Source organism: Antedon mediterranea, chromosome 8 (genome assembly GCF_964355755.1).
Source record: "Antedon mediterranea chromosome 8, ecAntMedi1.1, whole genome shotgun sequence".
NCBI classification, from domain to species: Eukaryota; Metazoa; Echinodermata; class Crinoidea; order Comatulida; family Antedonidae; genus Antedon; species Antedon mediterranea.
The window spans coordinates 14,528,810-14,556,325 of record NC_092677.1 but is presented as its reverse complement, the minus strand read 5'-3'; the positions used below and the strand labels follow the sequence as shown (position 1 = coordinate 14,556,325).

The window sequence follows — 27,516 nt, the reverse complement described above, 5'->3', positions numbered from 1 at the left end:
CCCTACTCGTCTCGAAAGATGTACTAGGTTCTTTAAAGTGCACACGAGCAAGTTGTGTACACTGGACCTACGGTTTATAGTCCTTATCCGAGAAGACTCGTTCTACCACCAGAACCATAGAGTAAGTGAGCCTCGAACCCCTGCCGATGTTATGGCTACGTGATTACGGTTCCTCTGTCTTAACCGCTCGGCCACTCACTCACTTGATAGTGTAGACAGAGCATAGACAGTACATTAGCACAACTGCATGGCTTAAACAAACACCAAGTTAAATAGGCATGTTAAGAAGAAGTTTCAGCTACAGAACACAAGTCTATAAAACTGTACTTTCGAAATAAGTATGTTACTGTGTTTATGTATATAAGTATAGTATTTTCTATTTTGCAATTTATAAATACACAAAAACCTAGTACATACCGGTTATCATCTGCTTCTTTGCCACCCAAGTCTGGTCTTTCGGACATTGACGTCCACAATAAGTGACCATGCTTCTGAAGGTGACGAGCAAAGAACAGATCAGCACCAAAGATGCCTGGATCTTCTGGCAGGTTGCCAAGTGGAACATGAAAGTATCTGCTCTGCTCAAGATAACTCTTAGAAAATAAATGATGCAGTGTCAATCTTTAACTAGAATGGTCATGAAATGTCTTTTCCATTTCAGTTTTCTTTATTTACTCTTTATTGATTATAATACTAAAGCCTTTTTACAAGTACTGTATATCCTCTGGTTTGATCTCAGACCAAAAGTCAATATAGTGGAGTTGTGGCTTGGTGGTTATGATGCTTGGCTACCACCCCAAGGGTCCTGGGTTCAAGTCCTGTCACATGTCAGGATTTGTTCTAAGGACCAAATTACTCCACTCCCAAAGACTTGTAATAAGACTTTGTTTATGTAGAGCATCTTGTGTATATGTTTGTCGTGTAAACCTCTGAGGGTCCCTAATGATCAGCAATAGCTGGATGGATCACCCTCATTAAATATGGTTAAAAAAAAAAAATAAATAAAATACTGGGACTATACTTGGGATATGTCTGTTTGTGAAATCAGACATAAAGTAGGGGGTGGATTAGACCTGAAGTGGGATTAGACCTGAAGTGGGATTAGACCTGAGGATATATACGGTAGTATATTATTACGTTTTGTCTTCCTTACCATCAGTAGATAGTCTACATTAAGGTAGTGTTGTAGCAGCCTTCGAGATCCCTGTCGCTGCCAGTCTAGCACACTGTAGAGGTTGTCACTATCAGTGACGTGGATACGTACCACAGGGAAATCTTCTAATACTGGAATATGGCTAATCAACTCAAGATTACCTGAAAACAGAAGGCAAATGTAAAGAATAAGCGAGTGATAAAAGTGTTGTATATCATGAGGCTTTTGGCATCGTACTACTAGTGAAGCTCTTTCACATAATAAGTTCTTTCCTAATCCGTGCATGTTCATTAACAATTGAAAGAAAGTACCACAGTACACATATATACTTTAAAAACAAGAACAATTTTGCGAAGTATCTATGGGTGGCAGATATTGCTAAAAGTGTTTCCATCACAAGCAAGTCAACTTTGTTTATGAAGAGAATTATGTAGTTTGAAGTATGTGCAGTATACATACACATTGTTGATGCCATGTGAAAATTAAGATTGAGAATTCAATCACAAAATTGTAAATAGATTAATAAAATAAAACCAGCTTACCCATTTTTGATTGAATAGCAATGAATGTTGGTCCTTTCCTTTCCTCCTTGTATGCACCAAGCAGACGATGAATAGCTTTATAGGCCTTTCTGATGTCTTTCTCAACTTGTACTTCAAATGAATGTTCAGGCATTGGTAAGTATTCCTCTTCTGTTCCTCGTTGAATTCTAAAACAAAAAATAGAGCTTTAGAGAGGAACAGAATACGGGAGAAAAAGATTCTAGATGTGCAAAGACAACTTAAAATACACAATATTTTCCATCTTTTGTCCGATAGGGACATAAAGCCACTCTTCCCAGAGCACATAGTAACGCTCAGATAGGTGCATAGGGTCTTTTAAATGCAGACGAGATGTGTAAATAAGATCTCAAGTTTTGCAAGTCCTTATCAGAGAAGACTTTTTCTGCCACCAACTATTTTATCAAATCTTTATCTACAGTATACTATACATACTGATCAAATGTAGTAACAGCTTCAATTAAATATTTTTTTAAAACAAAATGTTGATAACATACTTTGCATTTCGTTCGGTTTGGTACATGGTTGTCAGGTTCGGCATCTGATTGGTACGCACTGTATCCACCGCAATGACAGTTGCTTTCTTTGTTGTTGAGAAGAATATTCCAAACATTACCTTTGAGCCACTGAAACAGAAATTTAAAAACAGTAAATACTATGCAAACTATACCTCCTAGAAAAAATGTACACACCAAACTTTTAGCTGTGCAATTGCAATGTATATTAACAAAACAAGTAAAGAAAAGTTTGTTGAAACTTACACCATGTGATGGTAAATGAACACCCTTCTCATAGAACCTGATGGAAGGTAGGCAAACTGAGCTAAAGTCTTGAAATCTAGATGCTGTAAGTCAAATGTATCTACCTCCTGTAAATAAACCAAATAAGTAAACATTATTAAGAGTTTTTTTTCCAGAATGCATTTCATTCGAGAGAGTTTCCAGTATTATAGTTTCCAGTGTTCAGATTTGGAAGAGTCTAGTAATCACCAATGTATGTGCACAATGAATTAACATTATGCAACTAGGTCATAGCAAATCACAACCTCCTTTAAACAGTATGTACTTACCTTTCCACAGACGTATCTCGCAAACTGCCTACTAACCATGCATACACATCCTAGCCTAACGATTGCTCTGAAATCAAGGCTCAACTGTGTTTCATATACACCCTCAATATCTGGTGCAGACAGGTCAGCATAGATCTCACTGTAAACAAACATATAGTAACAAATTTAAGTAAATTACAGGTAAAAAATTCCCTTTTTAAAAATATTTATTACTACAACTGAATATGTTCTTACTTTAGGTTCTCTTGGAACAGTTGTTCAGGCACAGCATACTCATACAAATAGAAAACACCATTTGATCTTGGTAGCGTCTTATTCACTTTTCTCCAAACTAAAAAAAAAGTTGTTTTGTTGATTTATTTCAAATCCGATATTTGAAACAATGGATTGAAATGAAATGTTTACACAAATATACTCTACCCAAATATGTACCTCTCTAGCTATATTGCATGGCTCTGAAAGTAGTATATTTTATTCCAAACATGAATGATAAACTACAACTTCAGTTCAAATGAATTATATTCATCTTTGATTCATATGTAATAATAATAATTGCTCCCCTGGTCGTGATCAAACAAAACGATTACTAGCAGGGGGATGCACTACTTACTTGCACCTTCTTTCTCTTCTTTTGAGTGCCGCTGATTCACATAGAAAATACGAGGAACATTTAACTTGAGTCCGTGCAGTTCGTTGTTCACTAAAACCCATAACCGAAAAAGACCAGGCTGATTTGTCTGAGCAATCTGGACAATTTGCCAGGGTGTGTCAAAAAGAGATCTTGCTGTGCGTCGCAAGAAATTACCAAGACCAGCTGATTGGCCAACTCTGATGGTTCCTCCTCCTCCACCTCCAATATCAGAACTGCCAGAATCATCTGTTCGTCTGCGCTTGCGTTCCTTTCTCTGGCGTGCTTGCAAAGCCCACTTCTGCTTATGGTATGTGACCCACTCTCGCATTCCCTCCTAATAAAATGAAGTTAGAAAAAAAAAACAAATTATGCATGAACCAACAAAAAAAAATCTTTGATTTCTTGCTGAATTGATTGCAAAATGGAAAAACTGTCACCTTGGTTCGACCAATTGGAGGTGCTGGTCCCAAGACCTCTTGCCATGATTGGCTTAAATCAGAATCTTGCCGCCCTTGACTCTCTTCTGTGTCACGTTTGCGCTTCCTGATATTAACAATGGATGATGTTTTGCTAGGGGGGTTCTTTGGCCTGCCAAAGTCTTCCATATCTGAAACTGTATTAGGAGCACTGTCCTGGTAATCATCTGCATCTTCTGGTGGCTGTTTAGTAAATAAACATAAGTAGAACATTCATTTTTTAATTAGGTCTAGATTTAAGAGACAACTAACACAAGGGTAAAGGTGAGTCCCACATTCATTTTGAACATTAGGGGAATGAGCTGTTAGGAGCTTCTTGTACTAAGCCTCTGCATTATTTGGTATGGCTGCCAATTTCTTTCCGTTTTATCCTTCCTAGTGCTTTCAACCAGGTGTCGAGGAGGAAACAAAATCTTACATTAGGTTTTGGACATGGAGCAAACATTTCACTAATCTTCTGCTGTTTGAAAACATCATTCTTTTCAAGGAGTTTCTTGTGTAGCCAATCAGGATGCTTGACTCTCGGCACTGGGTTAGAAACCTGTTGAAGTGCAGCTGGGATAGTAATGATCTTCATAATACAACTGCCAAGACGTTCAATATAGTAGTCCCAGTCCAGGATCTAATGAGAAAATAGTGATTTATAAATGAGTTCAAATGGTAAATAACCATTGTTGTAAGTTAAGCAGTTGATTAGAAAGGGGCTGGACATAAAAATACACAATAAAAACCATCAACTATTCATGAGTCCATTAGAAGTGATAGTGGTACAATTTGTAAAACTACAATTTTATTGCACAATCCTGAATCTTGTCCAGTACACTACATTTCAATTCCTCATTCACATCTTAATTAAGTAAACATTTAAAATTATTTCTGCTAAATAAACTAACCCTTCGAATGTCAAAATCAGTCATTGATGGATTCTTGAGCCACTTTTTAAGGTAGTGCTTCTTGACGCCAGGTTCCGATTGGAAGATTGCCAATGGAATTGCACGTTCTGTTACTGGTGAGCCTTCAGGTTTACGAGAAATAATAAAACGACATGACAGACCTTTGTCCTTAACCATCTGGTCTCCAAGAAACTAGTAATCAAAGAAAACAAAGTATATATCACATGCATATATACCAGGCATTTGATTGGTTGTTAAAGTCATCTTACTAGTTTGTACTAACCTCTGCTAGTCTCTTGGCTGTACTAATGGATGTGGACTTTTGCTCTCCATACTCCTCTAGTTTACGAGACATGCTACGATTTTCAGAGATCAGATCAAACAACTCGGAATCTGGCATGTTGGCAGCCTAAAAATAACAAGATATTACATACACTACTACTTGGTATCCTTATATGGTATTCAACTCTAATATCTGGGCTGATATATCTGTAAAGATGCCATAAGCAATACATGGTACAAGTCAAATCGCATCTTACCTTACTATAGAGAACGTCTAGCCAATAATCAGCAACCTTAGCTACAGCTGCGTAGCATTCTTCCAGTGTTGACCCTTTGAGAAATGCTTCAAAGACAGAGCTCTGGAAGATCTTGATCAACTGAAGCTCTCCATTCCTTTTTACTTCAAAGCCTTTTAACTCTGCCAGAGATCCATCGAAATTGAAAACAGCATACCTGAATAAAGATAAAGATAGTGAATACAGGATTACCACCTTTAAGAAGGATAGTGAACGAATTCACTTATGGTTATCCTTGGCAATTTGCCTAAAAAAAACAAGAATGTTTTAGTTTCATGGTGCTGATAGGAAGTTAGAATGGCACCACCAGGACAAACTAACCTTTTTTTGAGCTTTTTACCCTCTTCTTTAGATGCAGGTAAAATCATAGACAAGTACGGACCATCAACTTCAAAGAAGATTGAGTTTTCAGAACGCTCGTCATACTGCAAAGCAGCAGGATCAACTAATTCTTGATACTGGTCATTTGTGAAGAAATCCTAAATATGAAGACAAATTTAAGTACATAGATTTGTTGATTGTAAAGGAAGAAAATATCAACACTTCAAAGTAGGCAACAACTCGGCAGACCTGAATGTAATCTAAGGATATGCCACAGCTGCAGACAGTAAAGTTAAACTCTAGATGATGATTTGTAAAAGGTCAAATTGGCAAACTTACTCTGACCATAATGTTCAACATCGCTCCAGGGTACGATATAGTGACCTTTGACTTTTTGGGGTTAGTTGTCTTGATAACATAATTCTCTGGGAAAGAAGCAGGAAGCACACACCATATTCCATCAGTGTCCAATTCTAAGGGACGACTAAGATAAAAAACAAAATGAATATTATTGATACACTAAAGAAATCAATATAGTTTCACAAAAACGAAATGTTCATTTTATGTAATCTATGGCAGTAGTATATTAAATATGTAAATGTACCCAATTTGCTCAACAATCTCACGAGCCTTTTTGATAATACTGGCACCAGTGTAGCAGACAATACCAGCCATCTCCATTGAGTACCATCTTGCTCTGAAATAATGTACAAAATTGTCTATTACAATACATAAAACATTCATACCAATATCAGAGGAGATAACTTTTTTTAGTATTAAAACAGGGAAAAATAAACTTCTATTAAGAAACATGATACATAAATTAACGACTTTTAAAAAACTGTACATACATAATGCTAATGCTTATGTTTTGAAAGACATTTGAGAGCTTTTAATTTACGACCTAGAGCATTCAAATTTTAATTTAATCCTGCTTAGATGAATAAAATGAGTAAGTATATATATAGCATAATTAGTTCTACACTGTTAGTCCATATTGACTGAATAAAACTGCATACCCTTTTCGCATGACATAGCCATAAAATGAGTTGAGAATACATTTATGAGCCAGCTGCAATGAATCATATAAGATCTCTTTGTTTGTGGCACTCTTGACGTCAGCTGGATCTCCTTTGGCTACTGCTTCTACTACCTTCTTTTTCCAAACCTGAAAAAAAGAAAATGTCTTTATTACCATACTCAGTGATATTATTTGCCATAAAAGCTCAGAAAATGTTAAAGAGAAATTCTTTAAAATTTAGCATACAGTATTCCACAAAAGAACGATGCATTGTGGGATGGATGTTTAAATTAGCTATAACCAATGTAAATAGATTACAATTTTAATTTTAAAATGAATTTCTCTTATCTCAAGATTGTTACTAAACATTTCTACAAACAAATAAAATAACGTTTTGATATGCACATGAATAAACATAAATAAAACTGCTCTTTAAAAATCTCTTACCTTACATAATGCTTTAAACTCATACCGTCTGTCTCTGAAGGCACGAACTGTGTCCACGTAAAATGAGTTTTCCCTTTGGCAAATAGTTGTATGACAATCTTCTTCCTTTGTTATTTTTGTCTTTTTGTAGGCTTTTCTACAGTATTCTTTAAACAAAAATAGAAATTTGTTTATTACAATTAAAGATTGTCCTCAAATATATATCCAATAAGAATATACAAAACAAAAATTGTAAGAATTATTTTTTTCAGGGGGACAATACATCTTTAAGCATTTTAATAATACTATAATGCACAGTTCAAAAACATTTGTGTACTAAAGGCTTTTTTTCTGTAACAAAGATTATCACCTGCAAGTCGTTTCCTTTCCATTGTTGCCTGCTCTTCTTTCATAAGTTCATGGAACACTCTCGGTGGCCCACCTGGCATTAGTGGAGGAATCCGCTCCGACTCTAGTTGTTGCTGAATGCGGTAGTACTCACTTCTAGAAGCAGGCACTAACAAAAAATAATATATCAAAAATTTATTAAATAATATTTATCGCATAATATGCAATCTACGATAATTTAATTAATTGATATAACAAATTTATTAAATACATAACATCATTTGAATAAAAAGAACAAATCACACATCTACACATAATCATAAAATAGTATCTCTAACAATTTATTCAATCTTCTATCGACTAAAGCCGAAGTATAGTCGTTATCTCGGGACCGTTCTATGGCCACCACCAGGTAGGCTTACTTCATTAAGGCTTCTATGAATGGATGTACTGGTTGGGAGCAGGAATGCTAGTAGACCAAACCCAGTACCGTTTTGATTACGATCAATCGGGAAATTACCTCACGACAAAAAATTAATTTGTTGAGTATATTTGTGTTGACAAATTCTGTACATTACATTCTGGGGTGGAATTTAAATTGGTTTTTTTTAGCAACTTAGGGAGTGATGTATCAGAACTATGCATATTTATGGGGTCATTTTGTATTCTTAGTACTCATAATGGATACAATAATTACAAGCATAGTTGCACACTATAAACTTTAGTAGGTAGATGGATGGAAAATGCAAGTCATGTAAACTTACTATATACTGCTCTCAATGTCCAAGGCATCTTTCTTTGACATCTGGCTCCTGGTTTATTGAAATCACAAGCAGCACAAGTCACTTCGTCAACTACGGCAGAAGGCTAGATAGATATTTTAGTGAAGATACTATTGTATTATAAGCATTAAATGTACTGTATAAAGTTAATTAATTTTGTATTATGGTAAATCCTTGTATTTGTTGAAATGGAGAGAATATTTTCATTCCTAGAAAACCTGACTGTCCTATTCAAGTCATTAAAATATTCTCCCCATTCAACTCATAAACATTCATTATTTTTATAAAGTTAAGCTCTGTCTACACTACTAAACTTTATATGACCAATGTGATGTGCCCACAATGGTCACAATCAATCAATCGTTCGATTTATATAGCGCCATTCCAACATTCATTGCTCATGGCGCTGTAGAAAAAATCAGAAAAGGTGAGTTTTGAGTAGTGACTTAAAGTGACTCAATAATGATGTGTGTTTAATGTTCAAGGGTAGGTGGTTCCAGAGCCTAGGTCCAGCAACACTGAAAGTCCGATCTCCCCAACTATGTTTGCTCCTCGGAATGTCCAGTAGCACCTGATGGCTAGATCTTATCTTAGTTCTCGCTTTCCCTTCTTGACTGTCAATAATTCTAAGAGATATTCTAAGAGGTAGCCAATTTAATTCTTTGAACAATGGTGTGACTTGATCATACTTTTTGGCACACATCACCAAGCGAGCTGCCCAATTTTGCACCTTCTGGAGAGTCCGCAACTGCTTCTTTGGCAGACCATACAGCAGGGAATTTCTCATATCAAGCCGACTGGTAACAAAAGCATGTAAAATCTGCTCTGTTGCACAATGGTTCAAGTAACATCTGATCTTGGCGATGTTACATAAATGGAAAAAAGCAGATCGGCAGATTTTGGTGATATGTGATTCCATGGTCATTTTACAATCAAGTTGTACACCAAGGTTACGAACTTCTGTTGATGGATTGACTAGCACGCCACCAATATGTAGGCCATAAAACCGGATCTTTTTTCTCTGCTGAACAGAACCAAATAGGATCACCTCGGTCTTTTTATCATTTACCTTGAGGAAGTTGGAGCCCATTTATTTTCTAATCTCATCAGTGCATGCTTCTAACCGTTTTATGGCGGACAGAAACTTGGTCTGGCAAGGCTTGACAGAAACGTAGATTTGTATATCATCTGCATAGAAATGATGACATAATCCGTGTCTTCGTATTATTTCAGCAACTGGTGCAACATAGTTGGAAAACCGCTGTGGTCCAAGCACTGAACCTTGTGGGACGCCACATAATAGAGGAAGGTCATCTGATGAAACATCACCAATGCAGACGGTCTGGGTTCTGTTCCTTAGATATGATGTAAACCAAGACGATGCTTGATCTCTTACCACAATATCATGTGACAATCTATGAAGAAGCAGTGAGTGATCTACTGTGTCAAAAGCAGCCGATAAGTCTAGCAAAACTAGAATAACAAGTTCTTGATTATCTATTGATGTCAAAACGTCATTCTGAACACGTAGAAGCGCTGTCTCCACACTGTGGTTAGCTTTGTATGCTGATTGGTAAGTTTCATGGAGGTTGTGATTCTGCTGGGTTGAGGCCAGTCTTCTTCAGCAAAGGCCATACATGTGCTTTCTTTAAATTCTGCGGTACTGTGGATGTGATAAGTGAAAGATTAACTAATTTCATTAGCACTGGAACTATTACAAGAGCGCAATCCCTTAAAAGCCAAGTTGGAATAGGATCTAGCGCACAAGACTTTATCGGGGATGCCTTGATCAATTTCTCGATCTCCTCATCTGTGGTTGGTTCAAGAACAGACAGTTGACAGCTTAAAGAAGCCCTTGTACTAAATGTATGCGCATCTTGGAGAACAGAGTGAAGAAATCCTGATCAAATTTTAGTGATCTTTTCATTAAAAAACTCTGAGAAACGTTCAGCAAGAATACTGGTTGATTTACAGGTAGGTAAGGGTGTCTTATTTCCTCTATGCAGTAACGTGTTTACAATTTTGAATAATTGCTTCTGGTCACCTACAGCATTATTTACTAGAGCTGAGTGATATTCCAACTTTGCAGTATGAATATGTGATGATACACATTGGCATTGATGTGTGTAAGCATGCCAATCAGTTTCGAGACCTGTCTTACACCATTTCCTCTCCAGCTGCCTTCTTCCTTTTTTCTGTTTTCTTATGTCATCAGTATACCATGGAGTTTGCGGTCGAATAGTCACCAGACGTGACTTAGTTGGAGCAAGTTTAATAATGATTGAACGCAATGTAGAGTTGTACATACATATAGCATCATCAATGTCACATGGAAGAGATACAGTCAGTGTTAGTGGTAGTAACTCGCTGACAACAGAGTCAGCACAGAGATTCTTGTAGTTACGACTAGAAACTATTTTCTGAGTTGGCGGCAGTTTATTTAACTGTAACTTACAATGTACGGCTGAGTGGTCAGATATATGTGGGATGCCCACATTGACATCAGTTGATTTCACAATGATTTCATACTACTACTGTTTAATTATTAACACCACTGTTTGGGCACATCACACTTTTTTTTAAACTTAGTTTGATAGTGTAGGCATGAGCTTTATACCTGAAGCCTGTTTGTGAGGATAATGTTTGGATACATAGCACTGACATCCAAATGGTAGATAATAGGGTTCTCCAGACGAGCTGGTGTGTCTCGCAAACTAGCAAGCTTCTCCTTGATCTCGCAACAAATCTTAAAAAATAAAAAGTCTTTAAAATTAAAACCAATATCATTCTCTGAGGAAGTACATAATCAATTAATTAAAAATAATTCTCGCATTTTGCAATCTTTAGGATACCACATTCTTTTAATATATATTTAGGCAATTTGCCATAAATTTATTCAATGACTACTCATATCAAATGATGAACTGGGTTATAACTGTGTAGACTGGACCTATGGTTTATAATCCTTATCTGAGATAGGAACGAGTTGGTACGGCACTCTTGCCTTAACCGCTCTGCCATTTCTTTCGCGGAAAAAAAACCAAAAACTGTTGTACCTCTTTAAAGTTGGTTACTGTCTCCAACGGGATCTTCTCTTCGACTTCAATAGCATGCTTCATGGTTCTCTCTGTATCGTTCATAAGATCCTGGAATGCCTCTGGTACCTAGAAGACAGAAAACTTATAAATGAAAATCCATCTTAGCTTAGTATTTATTCAGAAACAAGAAAATATGGATATATTGTGCCTTTCCAGATGTGTTAACAAGATAAAACATTCTTACATAGAGAACACACGTAAAATTCTTGCATTGTGTATTCTCTTGACCACGAATACAGGTATTAATGATTCCAATACAATATCCTCATTAAATGGTTGTTAACACCTGTTCCACCACTGTTCCGATCCGGCACCGGCAAACTAGGTCGAACGTCAATGCTTTTTGTTTTCACGCATCTACATGCATATCGATTGGCGCATAGCCGCATGGAACATTGTGAAAACGAAATAGTGACATTGATTTGATTTGATAGCACCGGATCGGAACTGTGTCGGAACAGGTGCGAAAGACCCTTTATTCCAAATTGCAAGCTTCCTTTAATTTGCACTTCACCTTAAATCGCTTTTCCAAAACGATGTTACGAAAAAATCTCAATTATTCTCACCATTCTAAACCTGCATGGTAAATCTGCTCTAAAGACCCCAGACTCCAAAGCTTCAACGTGTCCACCCACATATGTCTCAGATTCTATAACATGGCCATCATCATTCAGTTTATTAAAGACACTCTCTTGTTTGTTGGGGAATACAATGTTAGCATGGAATGCCTGTACCATTAGAAGAGCTTCACACAATGTGCCGGAACCTTTCCTTAATACCTAATAAGTGAGTAAGTAAAATGCAATAAACACTATGAAATTATTATTATTATTATTATATTATTTATATAGCGCTTTTCCAAATTAGTATAAAATGATCAAAGCACTTTACATCAGCACACCCAACAATGAGTCACAAATGCACAAAATGTCTATTAAAATGGAATCTTTACCATTTTTATTTCATGGTGATATATTCTTTAACAAGTTTAGGTGCAAGACATCTTTTCGTTAATTAAAAAATCTAACTAAAATATCAAAATGTATTTCTCCACTACAATATTCTAGTTACAATACGCAAGAAAGAAGACAGTACAACAGTTTGTGACAGCCTTTCTAAAGTGATATTTAGCATATTAGATATTCTGTTTCTTATTACAATAGAACCCCTATTTAAGGACATTCTTATCCAGGAGACATTTTCAAATAAAAATGAACATAGGGCAAAATGTTTCTGTATGATTTTGTCAATTTCAAATTATAACGTATTGCATTGTGTATATTATGGATAGCAATAAATATTACAAACAAACAAACAAACAAACAACAGTACGGTCAACCTCTATTCAACATCCTAATTACTAAAACTGTTTTTATTATTTAGACAAACCTCATCTGGTTCCATAGGAATAATTGTACATAAAGCAAAAATAAACGGATGGACATATTTCATATAGAGATAGTATGTTGAAACAGCATCTGAAACCGAGTATGTTGAGAGAGTCTGTGGTTCCTCACTAGCCATACGACACATGTCCTCTGGGTCAACCTCGACTGGATCATACCGCAGCTTGGCCTTTGTTGTGGCTTTTAAATTCTGGCTACCAACCGGAAGATAACTGTCTCTCTTCACCCACCTGAAAACATGGATTCAATTTTTAGCACATAAACACTAATTGATTGAAGATTTGATAATTATATAATTCTACATATTTTGTGTGCCAAAGAAGAGTCCTTCAGGCTAATTGCATGGTTCTATATTTTATATGTGCAGACAATAAGCAGTTATTTCTCTGATCCAGCCATGATCATTATTAAGAAAAATCTGGGCAAATGTCTGGATTCCTGCTGTACAGTAAGTGGCTTTAAAATAACAGACTCGCTTTACATTGTGAACAAACTAAATGTAGGCTATTCGGCTTGAAGCGCCAGCTTAAGGGTCAGAATTTTAATTATCACATTTTTTTAAAAATGATTTTCTTTATATATCACCTTCAAATGTTATTATATTATGTTCTTTTGGTTACATAAATGTTAACAAATGAAATAACAATCTGCGAATTAGAGATACCGAGCATATTTTATTGATCATATCTAAAGGTTTTAAAGAAAATTGGCCTGTCTTCAACATTATGATGCTGTACTCAAGCTGTTCAACCGGTTTTCAGCTATTAAAAACAATTATCGTAGGAGGAATAGGAAAATGTGAAGCATGCTCGTATTATTGTGTGCAGGTATTTTTCAAGATAACATCCAATAGACAGTGTATACCATGATCAGAAAACACCACTATTTGGGGCAAATCGTTAAACCTAAATTCGTTTTCTTTGTCAATAACTAATTATCTAACTCAATTTAAGTTACATCAGGTGGTTAAAATCAGTATTAAAAGTATGATTATATACTATCAAGTAAACATTCTAGAAGTAACACGAGATTTACCGAATTTTGCCCTTACGTAAATTTATAATATATATATAGATTCTGCTTTTAAAAATTAGAAAAATTATTTGAAATTAGGATAAACTTGAGTTATTTATTGTTGAGTTTTGTCAAATTATGCCATTTCTTATTAGTGCTAAATAAAAAATAAATTACGTCACTCATAATTAAAGCTAGATTTGTGGTCAAAATGTTCACATAACAAGGGTTCACAATATACTTTATATCTTTTATATATCATTTGCAACATTCCATTCATAATTCAAAACTCTAAACATAAGAACAAAATCAATAATTGTATGTTAGAAAATAAAACAATCAAACTTTTTTCCCGCACTGCGACAAAAACACATCCAATCAATGAAACAAACTTTTTACTGCACTGCAACAAAAAACATCCAATCAAATGTAAGTATAGGTCAACGGGGACGAACATGTACCTATAACTTCTTTCACTTGTGTCGTTTCACCAAATATTACAGCTGAAAAAATCTTTTGAACTGGTACTAGAAATGCAGAAAATTTCAGGTATACAATACAATATATATATAGAAAACTGAAGGTTTATTTTATTTATATTTCCTTATATATTCTTAGTTTCAAAGCTGCAAAAATTTGAAAGAAATAGAACAATCAGTGTTCCCCCCGAGGCCGGTTTTATCAGCAGGAATTACCATAATACAGTGGTTCCGAAACCGGAGTAAGCAATAGCAGTAGACTAGGCTAGCAAATAACATTAAAGAAGTATTGTCCCCAAAACAGTCTTTCATTTTATTATTGTATGTATATACCCTATTTGTATCGGTGTTTCACTATGTAACCGAGTTTCATACAATGGACCTGTTTGGAAATGGTGGTATGTGTATTATCATCAGTTTACCGTAGACCTAGGCCTAGCACTAGCACCGACCAACTTTAGGCCTGGCTGACTAGGCCTACTATGTGGGTTTTGCCGAAACATTTGACGTAAGATTTATAAAATGTGATAATGTTTAAACACTGTACTGATGCGGGTGTAAGCCCACTCCTGACTCTCGACTAATTTCCATGCAAAATGAGGCACTCGGGTATAAACTCGCCCATTAATTCGAAAATCTACAGTAGGTGCTATAATACATAATTTTGTATTTGGTAAAGGCGAGTATTAATTTGACCCGTCTGGCGACATCCATACACCGCGTCCACCTACCTTTTATCATAACCAAGCTAGGCCACATCAGGCCTAGTGGTTCAGTTTTGTTTAGACTCTATAGCAGGAGAAGATCGCTGCACACACTACGCTCGAATCACAAGTCGCCAAAACGGAAAACCCCTATTAATGGTATCGGCTGCCATAAACAAGCCTATTCAATTTCTTTGGTACATTTCTATTTAACAAACATTGTATACTTGCTTTTGTTTAAAATAAGATATTCTACGATAAATGACATGAACTGTAAGTTTAATTTTCTGACACTCTACACCTCGTGTATAGGCAACATAGTACATGTTGCAACACATCGTGAGGGCGCTTGTGTGGAGGTTTCAGAGAGGAGGGATATCCATGATTGAATACAGAGTACATCATGTGCTGTTTTGACAATCTGCATTTTTGGATCCTTGAACATGAAAGTGATATCATGTTCAAGAGGGGTGGGCTTATACCCGCATCAGTACAGTAGTGATAACTTGTTTTATACGCCTATCGATGCTGTGTAAGTAACATTATTTACTTCCGTTTCTTGATCTCACAAATGTCTTGCACAAAATTGCAAATATCTCGACTTTCGTGTGCAAAACTAAGAAAAGCCAAAAAAAGTGGGGTACTTTTTTTTTACTGTTATCATTTACATATTATTTATTATTATTTGATTATTTTAGTTTAAATTACAATTAAATATGATCACATACGCTTACCGTACTGACGCGGGTATAAGCCCATACTCGGGTATAAGCCCACCGCCGACTTTTGACTAATTTTCATGAAAAATGAGGCACTCGGGTATAAGCCCACCCATTAATTCGAAGATCTACAGTGTGTGTCGTAATACATTTTATTTTGTATTTGGCGACGTCCATACACCGAATACACCTACCTTTGATCATAACCAAGCTAGGCTAATATACGCTAGGCCATATGAGGCCTAGCGGTCCTGTTTTGTTTACACTCCATCGCGGTCGAAGATCGCTTCACACACGACGCTACAAGTCACCAAAACGGAAAACCACTATTTGGTATCGGCTGCCATAAACAAGCTTATTAAATTTCTTTGGTACATTTCTATTTAACGAATATATTCTGCTTGATAAATTCTTGTTCAATTGATGTTTAAAATAAGATATTCTACGATAAATTCAGGGAAAATTTTCATTTAAAAATTTTGTTTAGCAATATTGCTAATCAAACTGATTTTTAAGTCGAGAAACATAGTTTTGTATAGTATTTTTTGCTACACAATTTTCAAAATGTGTAGCAATAAGGTTGTTTTGTATAGCTTTTTGCTATGCTACACTGGCGAAAATGTTCCCTGAAATTACACGAACTATAAGCTTAATTTTCCGACACTCTACACCTCGTTTATTTAGAGGCAACGTCGTACACGTGAGGGCGCTCGCTCGCATGATGGAATACACAGTGTACATGTGCTGTTTTTGACGATCTGCATTTTTGAATCCTCGGGTATAAGCCCACCCCCCAAACTTGACGTGATTTCATGTTCGAGAGGGGTGGGCTTATACCCGCGTCAGCACGGTAATTAGCTCAGTAAAAAACATTGGAATTGGCTAAAAATGCTGGTGGTGGCAGTTTCTAACTGGAAAAATCTCTGGCAGTCAAAGTGATACACAGGGTTCGTACACCTGAAAAAGCTAGTAAAATTTCAAAGACATTCAATGTTAAAAGTTTATTTCAAGGACATATAACCTAAATATTAATTTCAACAGAATAACAATTTATTCAAAATAAAATGTTTAAATAATTGATTTCTAACTTGAATTTAATGTCTAAATGAATATGTATTGAGCTACGGCCTAGGAAAAAGAATTAGTAGCTATGTAAACTGCAGAACATACGCTATATACTTCACAGCTGCACAAACATAAAAACTGTCTCGGTACCGCAGCGTTGGCATTTACGTTGGGGGGATAAACACTTTATGCATGCCAGCAATCTAAACAAAAGGTGGTACGCACTTGTCTGGCGGAGTACGAATCGTTCAACTTTTATGGCCCAGCTCATTGCGGTTTATGCGTCCATCTGGGCTGTTATATAAAATCCAGGTAGCAAAACGCCGCGGCGTTAGTATTGAGCATAAGAGATTTATAAAGTTCACTGCATGCGGCGCATGTGCTTCTACTGTTGTCATTTTGGAAAATTAATGTTAATAGTACTTACATTCGCTGTTGATTTTAAACTATTATACACGATCGATACGTTTTGTTCACTCCGTTAATTCCGTTGAATTTTTCAATTTATGAATAATAATACAATTTGGTACCGTTGATTACATAGGCATGGGAATAGATTACCTAAAAGAACAACACGTGACACGCGAAAGCAGTGCAGGCCTTTGTGGAACCGCCAACAATGACTTCCTGTCCACGGTAGTCAAGGCGCGTGCCTTTGCTGGCGGTATTGAACAAAGGGTGCTGTTTCCAATGACGATATCGTGGTCATTATAGGATTTGATAATGATTTTTATTAATTCGTCACTACCACGATGTCTGAGTAATTTATCTGGACGGTCCTTTCGGTGGCCTATCAGGAGCAGCATGAGGTGATATCTCTAATAAACTCTAGTAAAATAGATCGTTTCAGATACTACAGAGGGCGCATTTCAAACTTTTTGTGCGCTATTTTCGATATTGCTTCCCAAGGTGCCTCAATTCATAAGGCGAGGGAGAAAATGTAAACAAAAAGATTGTATCAAACTTGATATCTTTTTTTATATGATATTAATAATGGTTATCACACCTCCGACGGCCCAGATGATGATCATTAATATTAAGATTATCAGCATATGGATTTTTTACATATTTGTACTTTGTAAAATCTTTATTTCGTATACGTTAGTTCTTATACTATGTTCAAGCTGAGGTATTTTACTTCAGACTATGCATTGAAAAAACAGCCGATTCTTGTAAAATTTATGGTTTTTAGATGATTTAGATTTTTAAATTGTCATACTTAGTTCTTTTTTTAACATATAGTAGTCTCCTATACAGTGGCTTTCTAACTATGTAAAACTGTTTTTGATTGGTTCAGGGTAAAACCTGCGAATTACTTGATTGATTTTATTACTGAACACCTAATTTTGGGGGATTTTGGGCGAAGTGTTATAAGCCTGTGTTAACCGATTTAGTACTTAACATTAAACAAATTTTAGCAGTAATTTGGCACATTTTGCATAGTTTTATCCTAATTTTAATTCATTTTTTTTATCAAATTTCAAAACCAGATTTAAAAATCAATAACTAAACCATCAAACAAAAAAGTGTCATCCTTGGTTAACATTTTTAATAAACTCATATTAATTCATAATGCAGATGAGTATATGAGGAAAATACAACTTAAAATTATGAACTACGCATAACACGGTATAGTATTATAGCATTATGATTTAATGTAAAGTTTTTGAGAGTTGATAAAACAGAGCATAAATTCATGCTATTACTGTAATTATAACCACAGTTCACATGATTTAATTATAAAAACATTTTGTTTTACCATAGGTATGTTCATTTATTGGAGAAAAGAAGGAAATGAAGAGGTAATGTTTGGTAGACCTAAAAATGTTTTTGGGGAATGTTTTGTACTTTTTATTCTCTGTCATCATCCTACAAACGTTTTAGTAACATTGTACTTTTTCTCATACATAGCATGACCAAAGATTTGTTATCGAGGCAGACCTAGATGGAGTAAACATGAATTTGTTTATTTGGCTAGCATTTATAATTACACTTTTTTTTTTTTGTGGTGTAATGTACTGTGTTACACATGTAAGTATTAAGCTTTTAAACTGTTTCAAATAACATAGGAATCTATAGATATCCATTTTATTAGACAATTTGCAATTGTAAGAAAAATGTTGCACTCCTTATTTTTTTATTTACCTCCGCCAAGGAGGTATATATGTAATCGATCGCGTGTGTTTGTTTGTCTGTTTGTTTGTTTGTTTGTTAGCAGGATTACTCAAAAAGTAATTACAATATCTTTACCGAAATGAATATACAGAAATATACTGTATGTGATCAAGGACCATTCCATTAAATCTTGACCACTTTTTAGTATACTTTTCAGACCTGCTAGTGTTAAAAGAAGACACAATTGTTCAAAAGCCGGCGAGCAGTCTTAAAGTAACAAGTAAACTGAAATTGCATTTTCTCGATAACTACTTGTCCAAAAAACTTATTTTTGTACAAGAGGCAAGAGTTATAATTTGTGATTTGTAATTTCAAAACATAATTTGATTTAATGTGCACCTTTTTTGATGCGAGTAGTTTATAAAACCTATTTCTTTTCAAATTCACTCGTTTTTCGCGTTGCTGTTCTATTGTTAAGTCAACTGAAGCTATTGTTAATTGAAAGGCTTGTTACATACAACCATTACACCAAAACTCGCATACACATGCTTGTAGTGAAATTAGCCCAAATCACAAACAGCATTAAGACACACACAAATATATATATATTTTTTCCCGGAGAAATCTTATGTAGGAGAATTTTACAGTAGGCGGAGGTATGCACTCTCGGAGTGGCTTTCTAGTTTTATAATGTAATGTAAAAGTAAATGTAGTAAATAACATAATTTAAGAAAGTCAGTGAATATTACTATTCGGATATTGAATTAAGGTGGGATTAAACTTGAGCATGGGATTAATTAAGATACATGGTTGATATTTGCACTAATTGTTCTTTATATACAATATAATTTGTAGATTTTTGTGTGCCGAAAAATGATATATACAGTAACTGCAAATTATAACTTTAAAGACCCATTCCCTAAAAACATTAAACCAGGTCATTCCTTCTCTTAAATGTATGTTTTATGGTAAATTATGATAAAAAGAGAGAAACCATGCACTACCTAAGTAGCAGTGAATGTTGTTTTTTTTGTTTTTTCTAGCCCAGCTAGTAACGTACAAACATCGTACGCTAACTATAGGCCTAGCCTGAGGTTGTGTAGTTGCTTCATTAATTGCCTTTCTGTTTTTGCCAAAATCTGTTACCAGGTAACCCAGCATTTTCGTGAAAAGTTACGATTCTTCCATTTGTTTGGCATTCATGATTGATCGAAAATGGGTGAATCACAGAAGAAATATCAACCCGTGTGCATTGCATGTTGGGATTTACAGAGGGACCTCGACTTATTTCCCCCATTTTTAAGCGTTTAAAGACGAAAATTTGTCGTAATATGACCATATAGTAATTATTTTTATATGAAATGTAGTTTGTGACATAATTTATACTTTATTTAATATTAATTGGTAAATCTAATTGAAATAAATATTTAGCCAGTTCTTCCTTCATACATTTCAGAGAAGAAGAGGAGAACAAAGAGAAGAAAGAGACGAAGTAAGAAGAGAAGTACTAGAAGCACCACCATTACGTAGAAGTCGTCGTATTAGACGTCGACCGAATCGATTGTTTTATCAATAAATGTATGAATAATTCCATTCATTTTATGTTTATTTTGCCGATATCACGCTGACAAGTTTTTATTATGTTTTAGTCATGGATAAAGCCATCCTATTATAATACTGTATGAACATTTGGATTTGATCTAAGAAAACAAGTTATGTTTAACAAAATATTTAGCTATGTTGGAAAGATCGTTAAAAGTATTATTAGTTAGGCCAAATAAAAAAAAATACTTGTTAAGCGTCACACCTTCATAAATTTTCAGGGGCGGGGGGACGGTTTTTTTTTTTTTTTTTTTTAACTTTTTATGGAGATATAATTTTGCGCGATGGACGTTTTGGCCCACTTTTTTTTTAGGACGAAACGTCAAACTTTTAAAATGCGAAACAGAACAAAATTGACTATGTATGAAATATTATTGCTTATGACAAAATTGAGTTTTGTATTGTTTATATCCAGACGTAATTAAAACATTAAATTTAATTGCCACCGAGCGAAATTGTAGGCCCTAGACTAATCCGTCCAAGCTGCCACCCCGCCTCACTCATCGGCGGCCATGGTCCGCCGTCTCTCGCTCGACTCATCTATCCAGGAAATTCCCTATCGCGAGAAGCATGATGTTGGTCTCAATAATACTAAATTATAGTAGGCTGATTTTGAAAACAGCTTACGGCATTTCTTAAGTGAATTTTTATTCAACGTATTCATTCTTCTTTGATGAATCCGTTGCCAATTGCTGTGTAAATCAGTATTTAAAGTTGTGATGCGAAAAGTGTGTGTAATTATTCCACAGGTAAACCAGGCATAAGAAAACGCATCGCCGGGCCCATCGCCCAACAGGACCTCGTGGTGTGCCGATCTCGAGCGCGAGATCATCATAAACAAAATTGGTAGAGTCCATTATGTATGGGGTGTTTCCTATTTACGAACCTATAAAAAACGCGTTTCGACCACTGTGTAGGCAAAATATTTATTTCAGTAATCCCTAAATTGATAATCGTGTATTCTGTAATCACGTGACTGATGATGTAATCCTCAGCGACGTACTAAATGCACGTGATTTAATGTGTTGGGGAAAAAGCTTGCTGTTTACCACACATGATTCGCGGTGCTATTCGCGTTTCCTGACGTAAATCGGCGGCGTGTAAATGAAACAATTGTTTTCACCAAATTGCCGTTGTCGACATAGAGCGATCGGTGGCTAGCTAGCGTGGCTAAGCTAAGAAGTACGTATTTTTCAAAAATTACACCAGCCTAGCAAACATTTGCTAGTTTTGAAATTTTCAACTAGCAATTATGAAGAATCTACTAGCAAAATGCTAGTTTGCTAGCGCAAATTTTGAGCCCTGCTCTAGAGCTGGGCCGGGCCGCTAAACTTTCCGTTGTATATGGGTAAAAAAAAAATAAAAATAAAAAGAGAGGCGGCTGGATAATCAGGAGCGGGCGGTGACGCTTAACAAGTATGTTTTTTTATTTGGCCTTATTTTGAAATGTTGTTTTATATATGCTTGAATATTAGAAATGTAATGTAATTGTATAAGTATTAATAAGTAGGCAATTTAAAAAAAAAGTTTGCATATTTACCTATTAATAAGAATTCATTATTATTGTAAACTATTTTTTCTTACAGGTCTGTTAATGACATCTAATGAAGATGGAACTTGTGGTTGTTAATGAACTTGTGGACTAACTATGCAATAGCTAGATTTGTATTTTGTTTGTATCCATAATCTATCGATTAAAGGTCACTTACACCATCAAAAAGTACCTTGTACAACCACTCTTAAATTTGCTACAGTATGATGCCCTAGCACAGCATCCTTTAAAAAACAAGTTTGGTCAGCCGTATTTAGCTAGTTTTTTTTGTTAATGACATATGTGTTCTTGCTAAAAAATACTACTGGCAAAACATCTAATATTCCAAATGTGCTTTAAAGGATAAAAATAGAATTTGGGACCTTTTGGACCTCAAGAGTCTGGTTTTCAGAGAGTTCGATACTGGGAGTCAATGTTTTATTATCATCTATATAGTGATTATTCAATAGTATAAAAAGCCACAATTTATGTTACTCACACTACTGCACCATAAATTAAAATTGATATGAATGGCAATATTAAAAAATTCCAAGACAATTCAAATACTTGAAGGTTGGGGAATCTTATTATAAACATAATTATATAACTAATATAAAAAGATAAATCAAATTTATCATTTACCTATAAGCGTCCATATGGATACACGGCCTAGACTTGTATTCTCCTTCTCTATCTTTCTGGAAGCCTATCTCTTTGAACATATCTATATCAAAGTGGGCACATCTTGCCTCAACAAATGGCCTGGGATAAAATACAAAGAAAGAAGACACCTTTCTTAACAATATAGAATGTATGAACTACAGAAAAAATGATTTCTACTTGGAGGTTCTAAATGTTTTGTTTTATGTTCTGTGCTATCAGTGTACATGGACTTTCTCTAAATCAAACTTGTTTTCAAGTTTTTTAAAGGGTTTCCATAAAATGTTTACTTTTTTATGTTTAAGAAATGTTAAAGAAGCATGTTTATCAAAGTGTTGCTATTATTAAATATTAAATATTAATGAATTGCTTGAAAAATATTATGAATGTATTTATTATTGACTGAAAAGAAAGTAGTAGAAATAAATTTTTAAAAATTCAAAACCAATTACCAATCAAACAGGTCACCATTGTAGGTCACAATTATATTTGGTTTGACCTCGATCACATGGTCTAAAAATCTATGTAAGAGGGCTTCCTCATCTGGCTCATTCAATACTATGAATGGACCTTCATATTCTGGTTTAGGAGTGTACTCAAAATCTTCAATGTCTTCCGAGATGATCTCACGATTTGTTATTAAATAACCCTGGAAAAAATGGAAAAATAAGTTTGTAAAACGTTAATGTCCAATTGTTAGTGTCATTTACAACATTCTTTTTGGCAAAGAATTTGAGACTGTATTATAAGTTGTGGTTTTATGTATATGGATGTAGTTATGCTGAACACATGGTGGGTGGGGAAACTGACTTACAGTCTTCTGCCCAGTCTATTAAAAAGGATTAAACATAAATATAACATTGAAAATAATAGCAATCAGAGAGTTGCAACCTTTGCCAGAATAAAAAAGAGAATAAGGATCAATAATCGTGATAAAGATCTGTCTTGTAGTTTTGGCATATGACCTATAATTTGTAAAATAATAAAAAGTGGTCCTAGATTCTGGTTCTGATTGCCTCCAAACTTTAATGGAGTTGTCCATGACCATATATCTATCTATTGTTTAAATTTGGTAAAGTTCTGTTATTTAGTTTTGACATTATCTAGACAAACACACACCTTGGACAAAAATATAACCCCCTAGACGGAGGTCACATTTTTTTTAAACAATACCTGTCCGTCAATCATGTAGGATATCATCATAATGGAGTCTGTTTCTGCATCAGGGAATTTGAGAGGAAGTTTGGTTGTTTCGATGTCAAATGCCAACACTACAGGATCCTGTAAAGTAATGTAACATTTGTATTTATCATCATAGAGTTACAATGCTAGCTTGATAATAATCTAACATTATGAAGTAGTGTCTAAAAAAGTGGACTACTTACCTAACTGAAAAAAAAACCCCAATTATTGAAGATGTTCTCTATTTAAATATTTTGGAATATTTATAAGAAGAAATCCTGTATAATTTAGATAAACATCTTTCATTTAAACATACCGGTCTTTCCAGCAGATCATCTCTTTGCTGAATATCAGGTGGCATTACACCTCGCCCTCTTACAGAATACCAATGTCCCTAAAAAAAAATTAATATCAAAGAGATGATCCAATTTTTATATACCAAGTTTTATAAAAGCACCCATACTTCTCGCATGATTCTTTACAATTGTGTGATATCACACTCTGAAAGGTCTATTAGCACCCCGGTCTCCAATCCCATCTACGTTCTACTAGGCCAAACAAGGCTTAACGTCTGTCATCTGACAGGAACTGGTGATAGAAAGTAGTATGGCGAAACACTATTCTTTATGAGTGAAAGGTTTTTACTTTTTTCAAAAGAAAATAAGATTAAAGAACATACCACATGTATCTTTTTATCAATGGCAACTCTAACATGGTAAGGCACGTCATATTCACGTATATCAACAATGTTATCCATCTGGTTTGATATCTTCTTTGAGGCATATGAAGAAGAATTGTCTTCTTCACCGGTAAGTTTGCTTAACAATGGGGGGAAACAGTAACAAATTTAGATTAATAAAGTCTGTTGGCGATTTGTTGATGCACTGATTTGCAAGAATAAAAATTAGACTTTCATTCATTCATCGGAATCTCTGGTCCAGATGCGAAAAGCAAAACTGAAGGTGAATACGATTATCTGTAATGTATCTACACATAGCATTATATAATATGATTGATTGAGGCTTCAGACCATTTTAAAAACTCACCTCGTCAACATACTGGTGTAGACATTCTGCGTCTTCTCTCGTTCACGATTTTTGCGTACCGACGGCATGATGTCTCTTCGTACTTTTTGCAGATCATTCATTGTTGTGAAAGACAGTTTCAGATAGGATCTCTTTAGACCAATAAGATGATTTGGCTGCAAAAAAATATGTATTAACGTACTGATGATTAACAGGTTATAAGGAAAATAAATGCAACTAAGCAAAAATTATTTTTTTTTTTACATTTTTACAAACTATTGACCTATGACAGTGTTAGAGCAGGGGGATATCTTTGATAAAGCAAGCTTGAAAAAATGGCCTATTGCTTCTTATTCTTCTTTTAGTCATAACTCACCAAATCCAAATCTTCCTTCTTTGTACCTTCAACTGAACTAAGAGTTCCAACAAACTTTTTGGTGAGAAACGACGACACCTCCCTCTCACAATCTTTTCTTGTGGCAATGTAGAAATATGGCTTGAAAGGAAGTGACACCTGTAGATACATAAAAGAGTATTTGGTTTAAACTCTGTCTACACTATCAAACTAGTCTGTGATGTGCCCAATTATGGTAATGATATGCCCAAATATAGTAGTGATATGAAATCATCAGAAGCATGGGACAGGATGCAGATGACCCAACTTGTTATTTTTAAACATTGGGAAATACATCAAATTATAGAAGGCACTATAAAAACAATATTAGGTGTAATTGATCTATGTCAGGGGTTTTCAGATGTGGAAAATGCGAGAGCAAGCTGACTCAAAATATCAAGAAATTCCTGCAATTATGAGGAGAGTTGGGAGGTCTAAAGACAAAGATGTGGCATATTCATTCAACAGGATTTTGTGTGAATATTCTCTCAATTCACTTTGGCTATTTATTTTTCGAGTGGTCCTTTTTTGAAATTTACAAATTTATTCTAAACAAAAGCTCTGTCTACATTATCAAACTTTCTGTGAAAAAAAAATGCGATGTGACTAAATATTTTAGTGATATGATTAAATATAGTAGTGATATGACATTATCATGTTAATATATTTTTTGTCACATCAAGTTTGATAATGTAGACAGAGCTTTACCTTAAATCTGCTACCATCATCCTGAATGAAATAGTAATCCACAGCGCTGATCAGTTTCTTGTTTTCATCCAAAATGTCTGACTATGATTAAAGATGCAAGGAAAATATTTAAATTAATAATTATGATAATAATCATAAAGTTATGAAAACAATGCATGAATAAAATCATGTAATAAAAAGTGAAGAGTCTGAGCAGATGATGACGATTTAAATGAATTTGCAGATTTAACATATTTATAAAGTTGGTTCCAAAGAAATGAAGCAGCAAAAGTATATGACTGATTATCCCATTTAAGATTTAAAATAATTTGGGCAAAAAAAGGGGTCAATTCATTATTACATGGTGGTGAAAAGTGAAGCAACAAATTGATGCACCACATACTAAAGTATACATAGGATATTCGGGTGATATATTATAACCTGAATATAAGCCTACAAGCCCTTTATAATTTAGACTAAATCCGGACACTGACTGGTAATTCATTTTTTATGCAATCCAACCAAAGTCCGTACTCAGGCCCCCTGGGACAACACTTGGTCATATAATACTAATAGGAGATTTGATTTGTTAACAACATCACAGCAACTTTAACAATCAATCATCTACTAATTTCAGAAGTTGTGGAAAGACAAGCTGTTGCAGTATCAAGGATCATGCTACAGTACAACTGTCACCATATTTGTCTCTTCCTTACTGGGTGCATGTTAATGAGCCAACCGACTCGTTCTTGTGGATCTTTATATCGATCAAATCCATATTTGACATCAATTTCATCGTTAACGATAGATCGTTGAAGGCGTGCCTCTGAAGAATCATCTTGACTATATTAGAGAAAACAAATCGTATTTAATTTTATTTGCTTATTAAAGACAATAATTAATATATTTGGATAATAGGCTAGATTATAAATTAGGGGCCTAGAACCTTGTTGGACCAGGTCCAAAAAGGCATTAATTTGTGACAAGGTAAGCCTACTAAGGGCTAAGCCTAACTAAGATTAAGAAGGTCAGGCTCTTCATTTCATTAATTAATAATAAGATATTCAAGATTCTTTGTTGAGTAACATTAGTTCGGCTAGGCCTAGATCATACATACAGTAGGCCGGCGCCCATAGGCCTAGGCCTGCTAAAGTAGGCATAACCTAGGTCATCTCTCCTACAGCCTATATACCCCATTAAGGAATATTAAATCAGGACAGGGAAGGCCACCACCACCAGCCAGGACGTTTCGGCCCACCCAGCAATCAAAAAATACAATAATATTTAATAATTATTTATTTAATATAATACTATTAATAGCAATAATAAATACCAACAGCTTACCGTCCAGCATATTTCTTATCTTTTTCACTATTATCTGATTTGTACCTTCCACTATTTTGCAGAACCATTACTTTATAGTTCTACAAGTAAATGTTAATGGCAACACACATTAAGTTACCCTAGGCTAGGCTTGTTAAAAAACAACACACAGAGCTTGTTTTTGGCGCGGAATGAACATGTCAAAGGTTAATTTATACGCTTGAATAATTATTTGCCGATTATCCAACCAAAAG

The 27,516-nt window shown here is 34.9% G+C and overlaps 1 protein-coding gene across 1 annotated transcript in view; it reads right to left on the bottom strand.

The window, feature by feature from the left end:
* LOC140056066 (DNA polymerase epsilon catalytic subunit A-like) overlaps positions 1 to 27,382 on the bottom strand; it is a 38,240-nt gene extending 10,858 nt beyond the window's left edge. Inside the window, exons 1-34 of the mRNA XM_072101301.1 lie at positions 27,284 to 27,382; positions 26,656 to 26,782; positions 25,961 to 26,041; positions 25,235 to 25,372; positions 24,880 to 25,034; positions 24,513 to 24,651; positions 24,150 to 24,227; positions 23,825 to 23,932; positions 23,104 to 23,300; positions 22,634 to 22,753; positions 12,746 to 12,992; positions 11,923 to 12,135; positions 11,315 to 11,422; positions 10,876 to 11,004; positions 8,241 to 8,343; positions 7,499 to 7,645; positions 7,150 to 7,295; positions 6,701 to 6,849; positions 6,286 to 6,378; positions 6,021 to 6,165; positions 5,682 to 5,839; positions 5,322 to 5,517; positions 5,066 to 5,191; positions 4,783 to 4,974; positions 4,308 to 4,511; positions 3,851 to 4,072; positions 3,393 to 3,747; positions 3,017 to 3,113; positions 2,783 to 2,921; positions 2,475 to 2,581; positions 2,211 to 2,339; positions 1,696 to 1,862; positions 1,154 to 1,314; positions 418 to 593 (exon numbers count right to left, since the gene is read on the bottom strand). Coding sequence (XP_071957402.1) covers positions 418 to 593; positions 1,154 to 1,314; positions 1,696 to 1,862; positions 2,211 to 2,339; positions 2,475 to 2,581; positions 2,783 to 2,921; positions 3,017 to 3,113; positions 3,393 to 3,747; positions 3,851 to 4,072; positions 4,308 to 4,511; positions 4,783 to 4,974; positions 5,066 to 5,191; positions 5,322 to 5,517; positions 5,682 to 5,839; positions 6,021 to 6,165; positions 6,286 to 6,378; positions 6,701 to 6,849; positions 7,150 to 7,295; positions 7,499 to 7,645; positions 8,241 to 8,343; positions 10,876 to 11,004; positions 11,315 to 11,422; positions 11,923 to 12,135; positions 12,746 to 12,992; positions 22,634 to 22,753; positions 23,104 to 23,300; positions 23,825 to 23,932; positions 24,150 to 24,227; positions 24,513 to 24,651; positions 24,880 to 25,034; positions 25,235 to 25,372; positions 25,961 to 26,041; positions 26,656 to 26,782; positions 27,284 to 27,351 — 5,120 coding nt within the window. The 5' untranslated portion in view covers positions 27,352 to 27,382. The remainder of the gene's footprint in view (positions 1 to 417; positions 594 to 1,153; positions 1,315 to 1,695; positions 1,863 to 2,210; positions 2,340 to 2,474; positions 2,582 to 2,782; positions 2,922 to 3,016; positions 3,114 to 3,392; positions 3,748 to 3,850; positions 4,073 to 4,307; positions 4,512 to 4,782; positions 4,975 to 5,065; positions 5,192 to 5,321; positions 5,518 to 5,681; positions 5,840 to 6,020; positions 6,166 to 6,285; positions 6,379 to 6,700; positions 6,850 to 7,149; positions 7,296 to 7,498; positions 7,646 to 8,240; positions 8,344 to 10,875; positions 11,005 to 11,314; positions 11,423 to 11,922; positions 12,136 to 12,745; positions 12,993 to 22,633; positions 22,754 to 23,103; positions 23,301 to 23,824; positions 23,933 to 24,149; positions 24,228 to 24,512; positions 24,652 to 24,879; positions 25,035 to 25,234; positions 25,373 to 25,960; positions 26,042 to 26,655; positions 26,783 to 27,283) is intronic.
* Between the last annotated feature and the right edge of the window lie 134 nt (positions 27,383 to 27,516).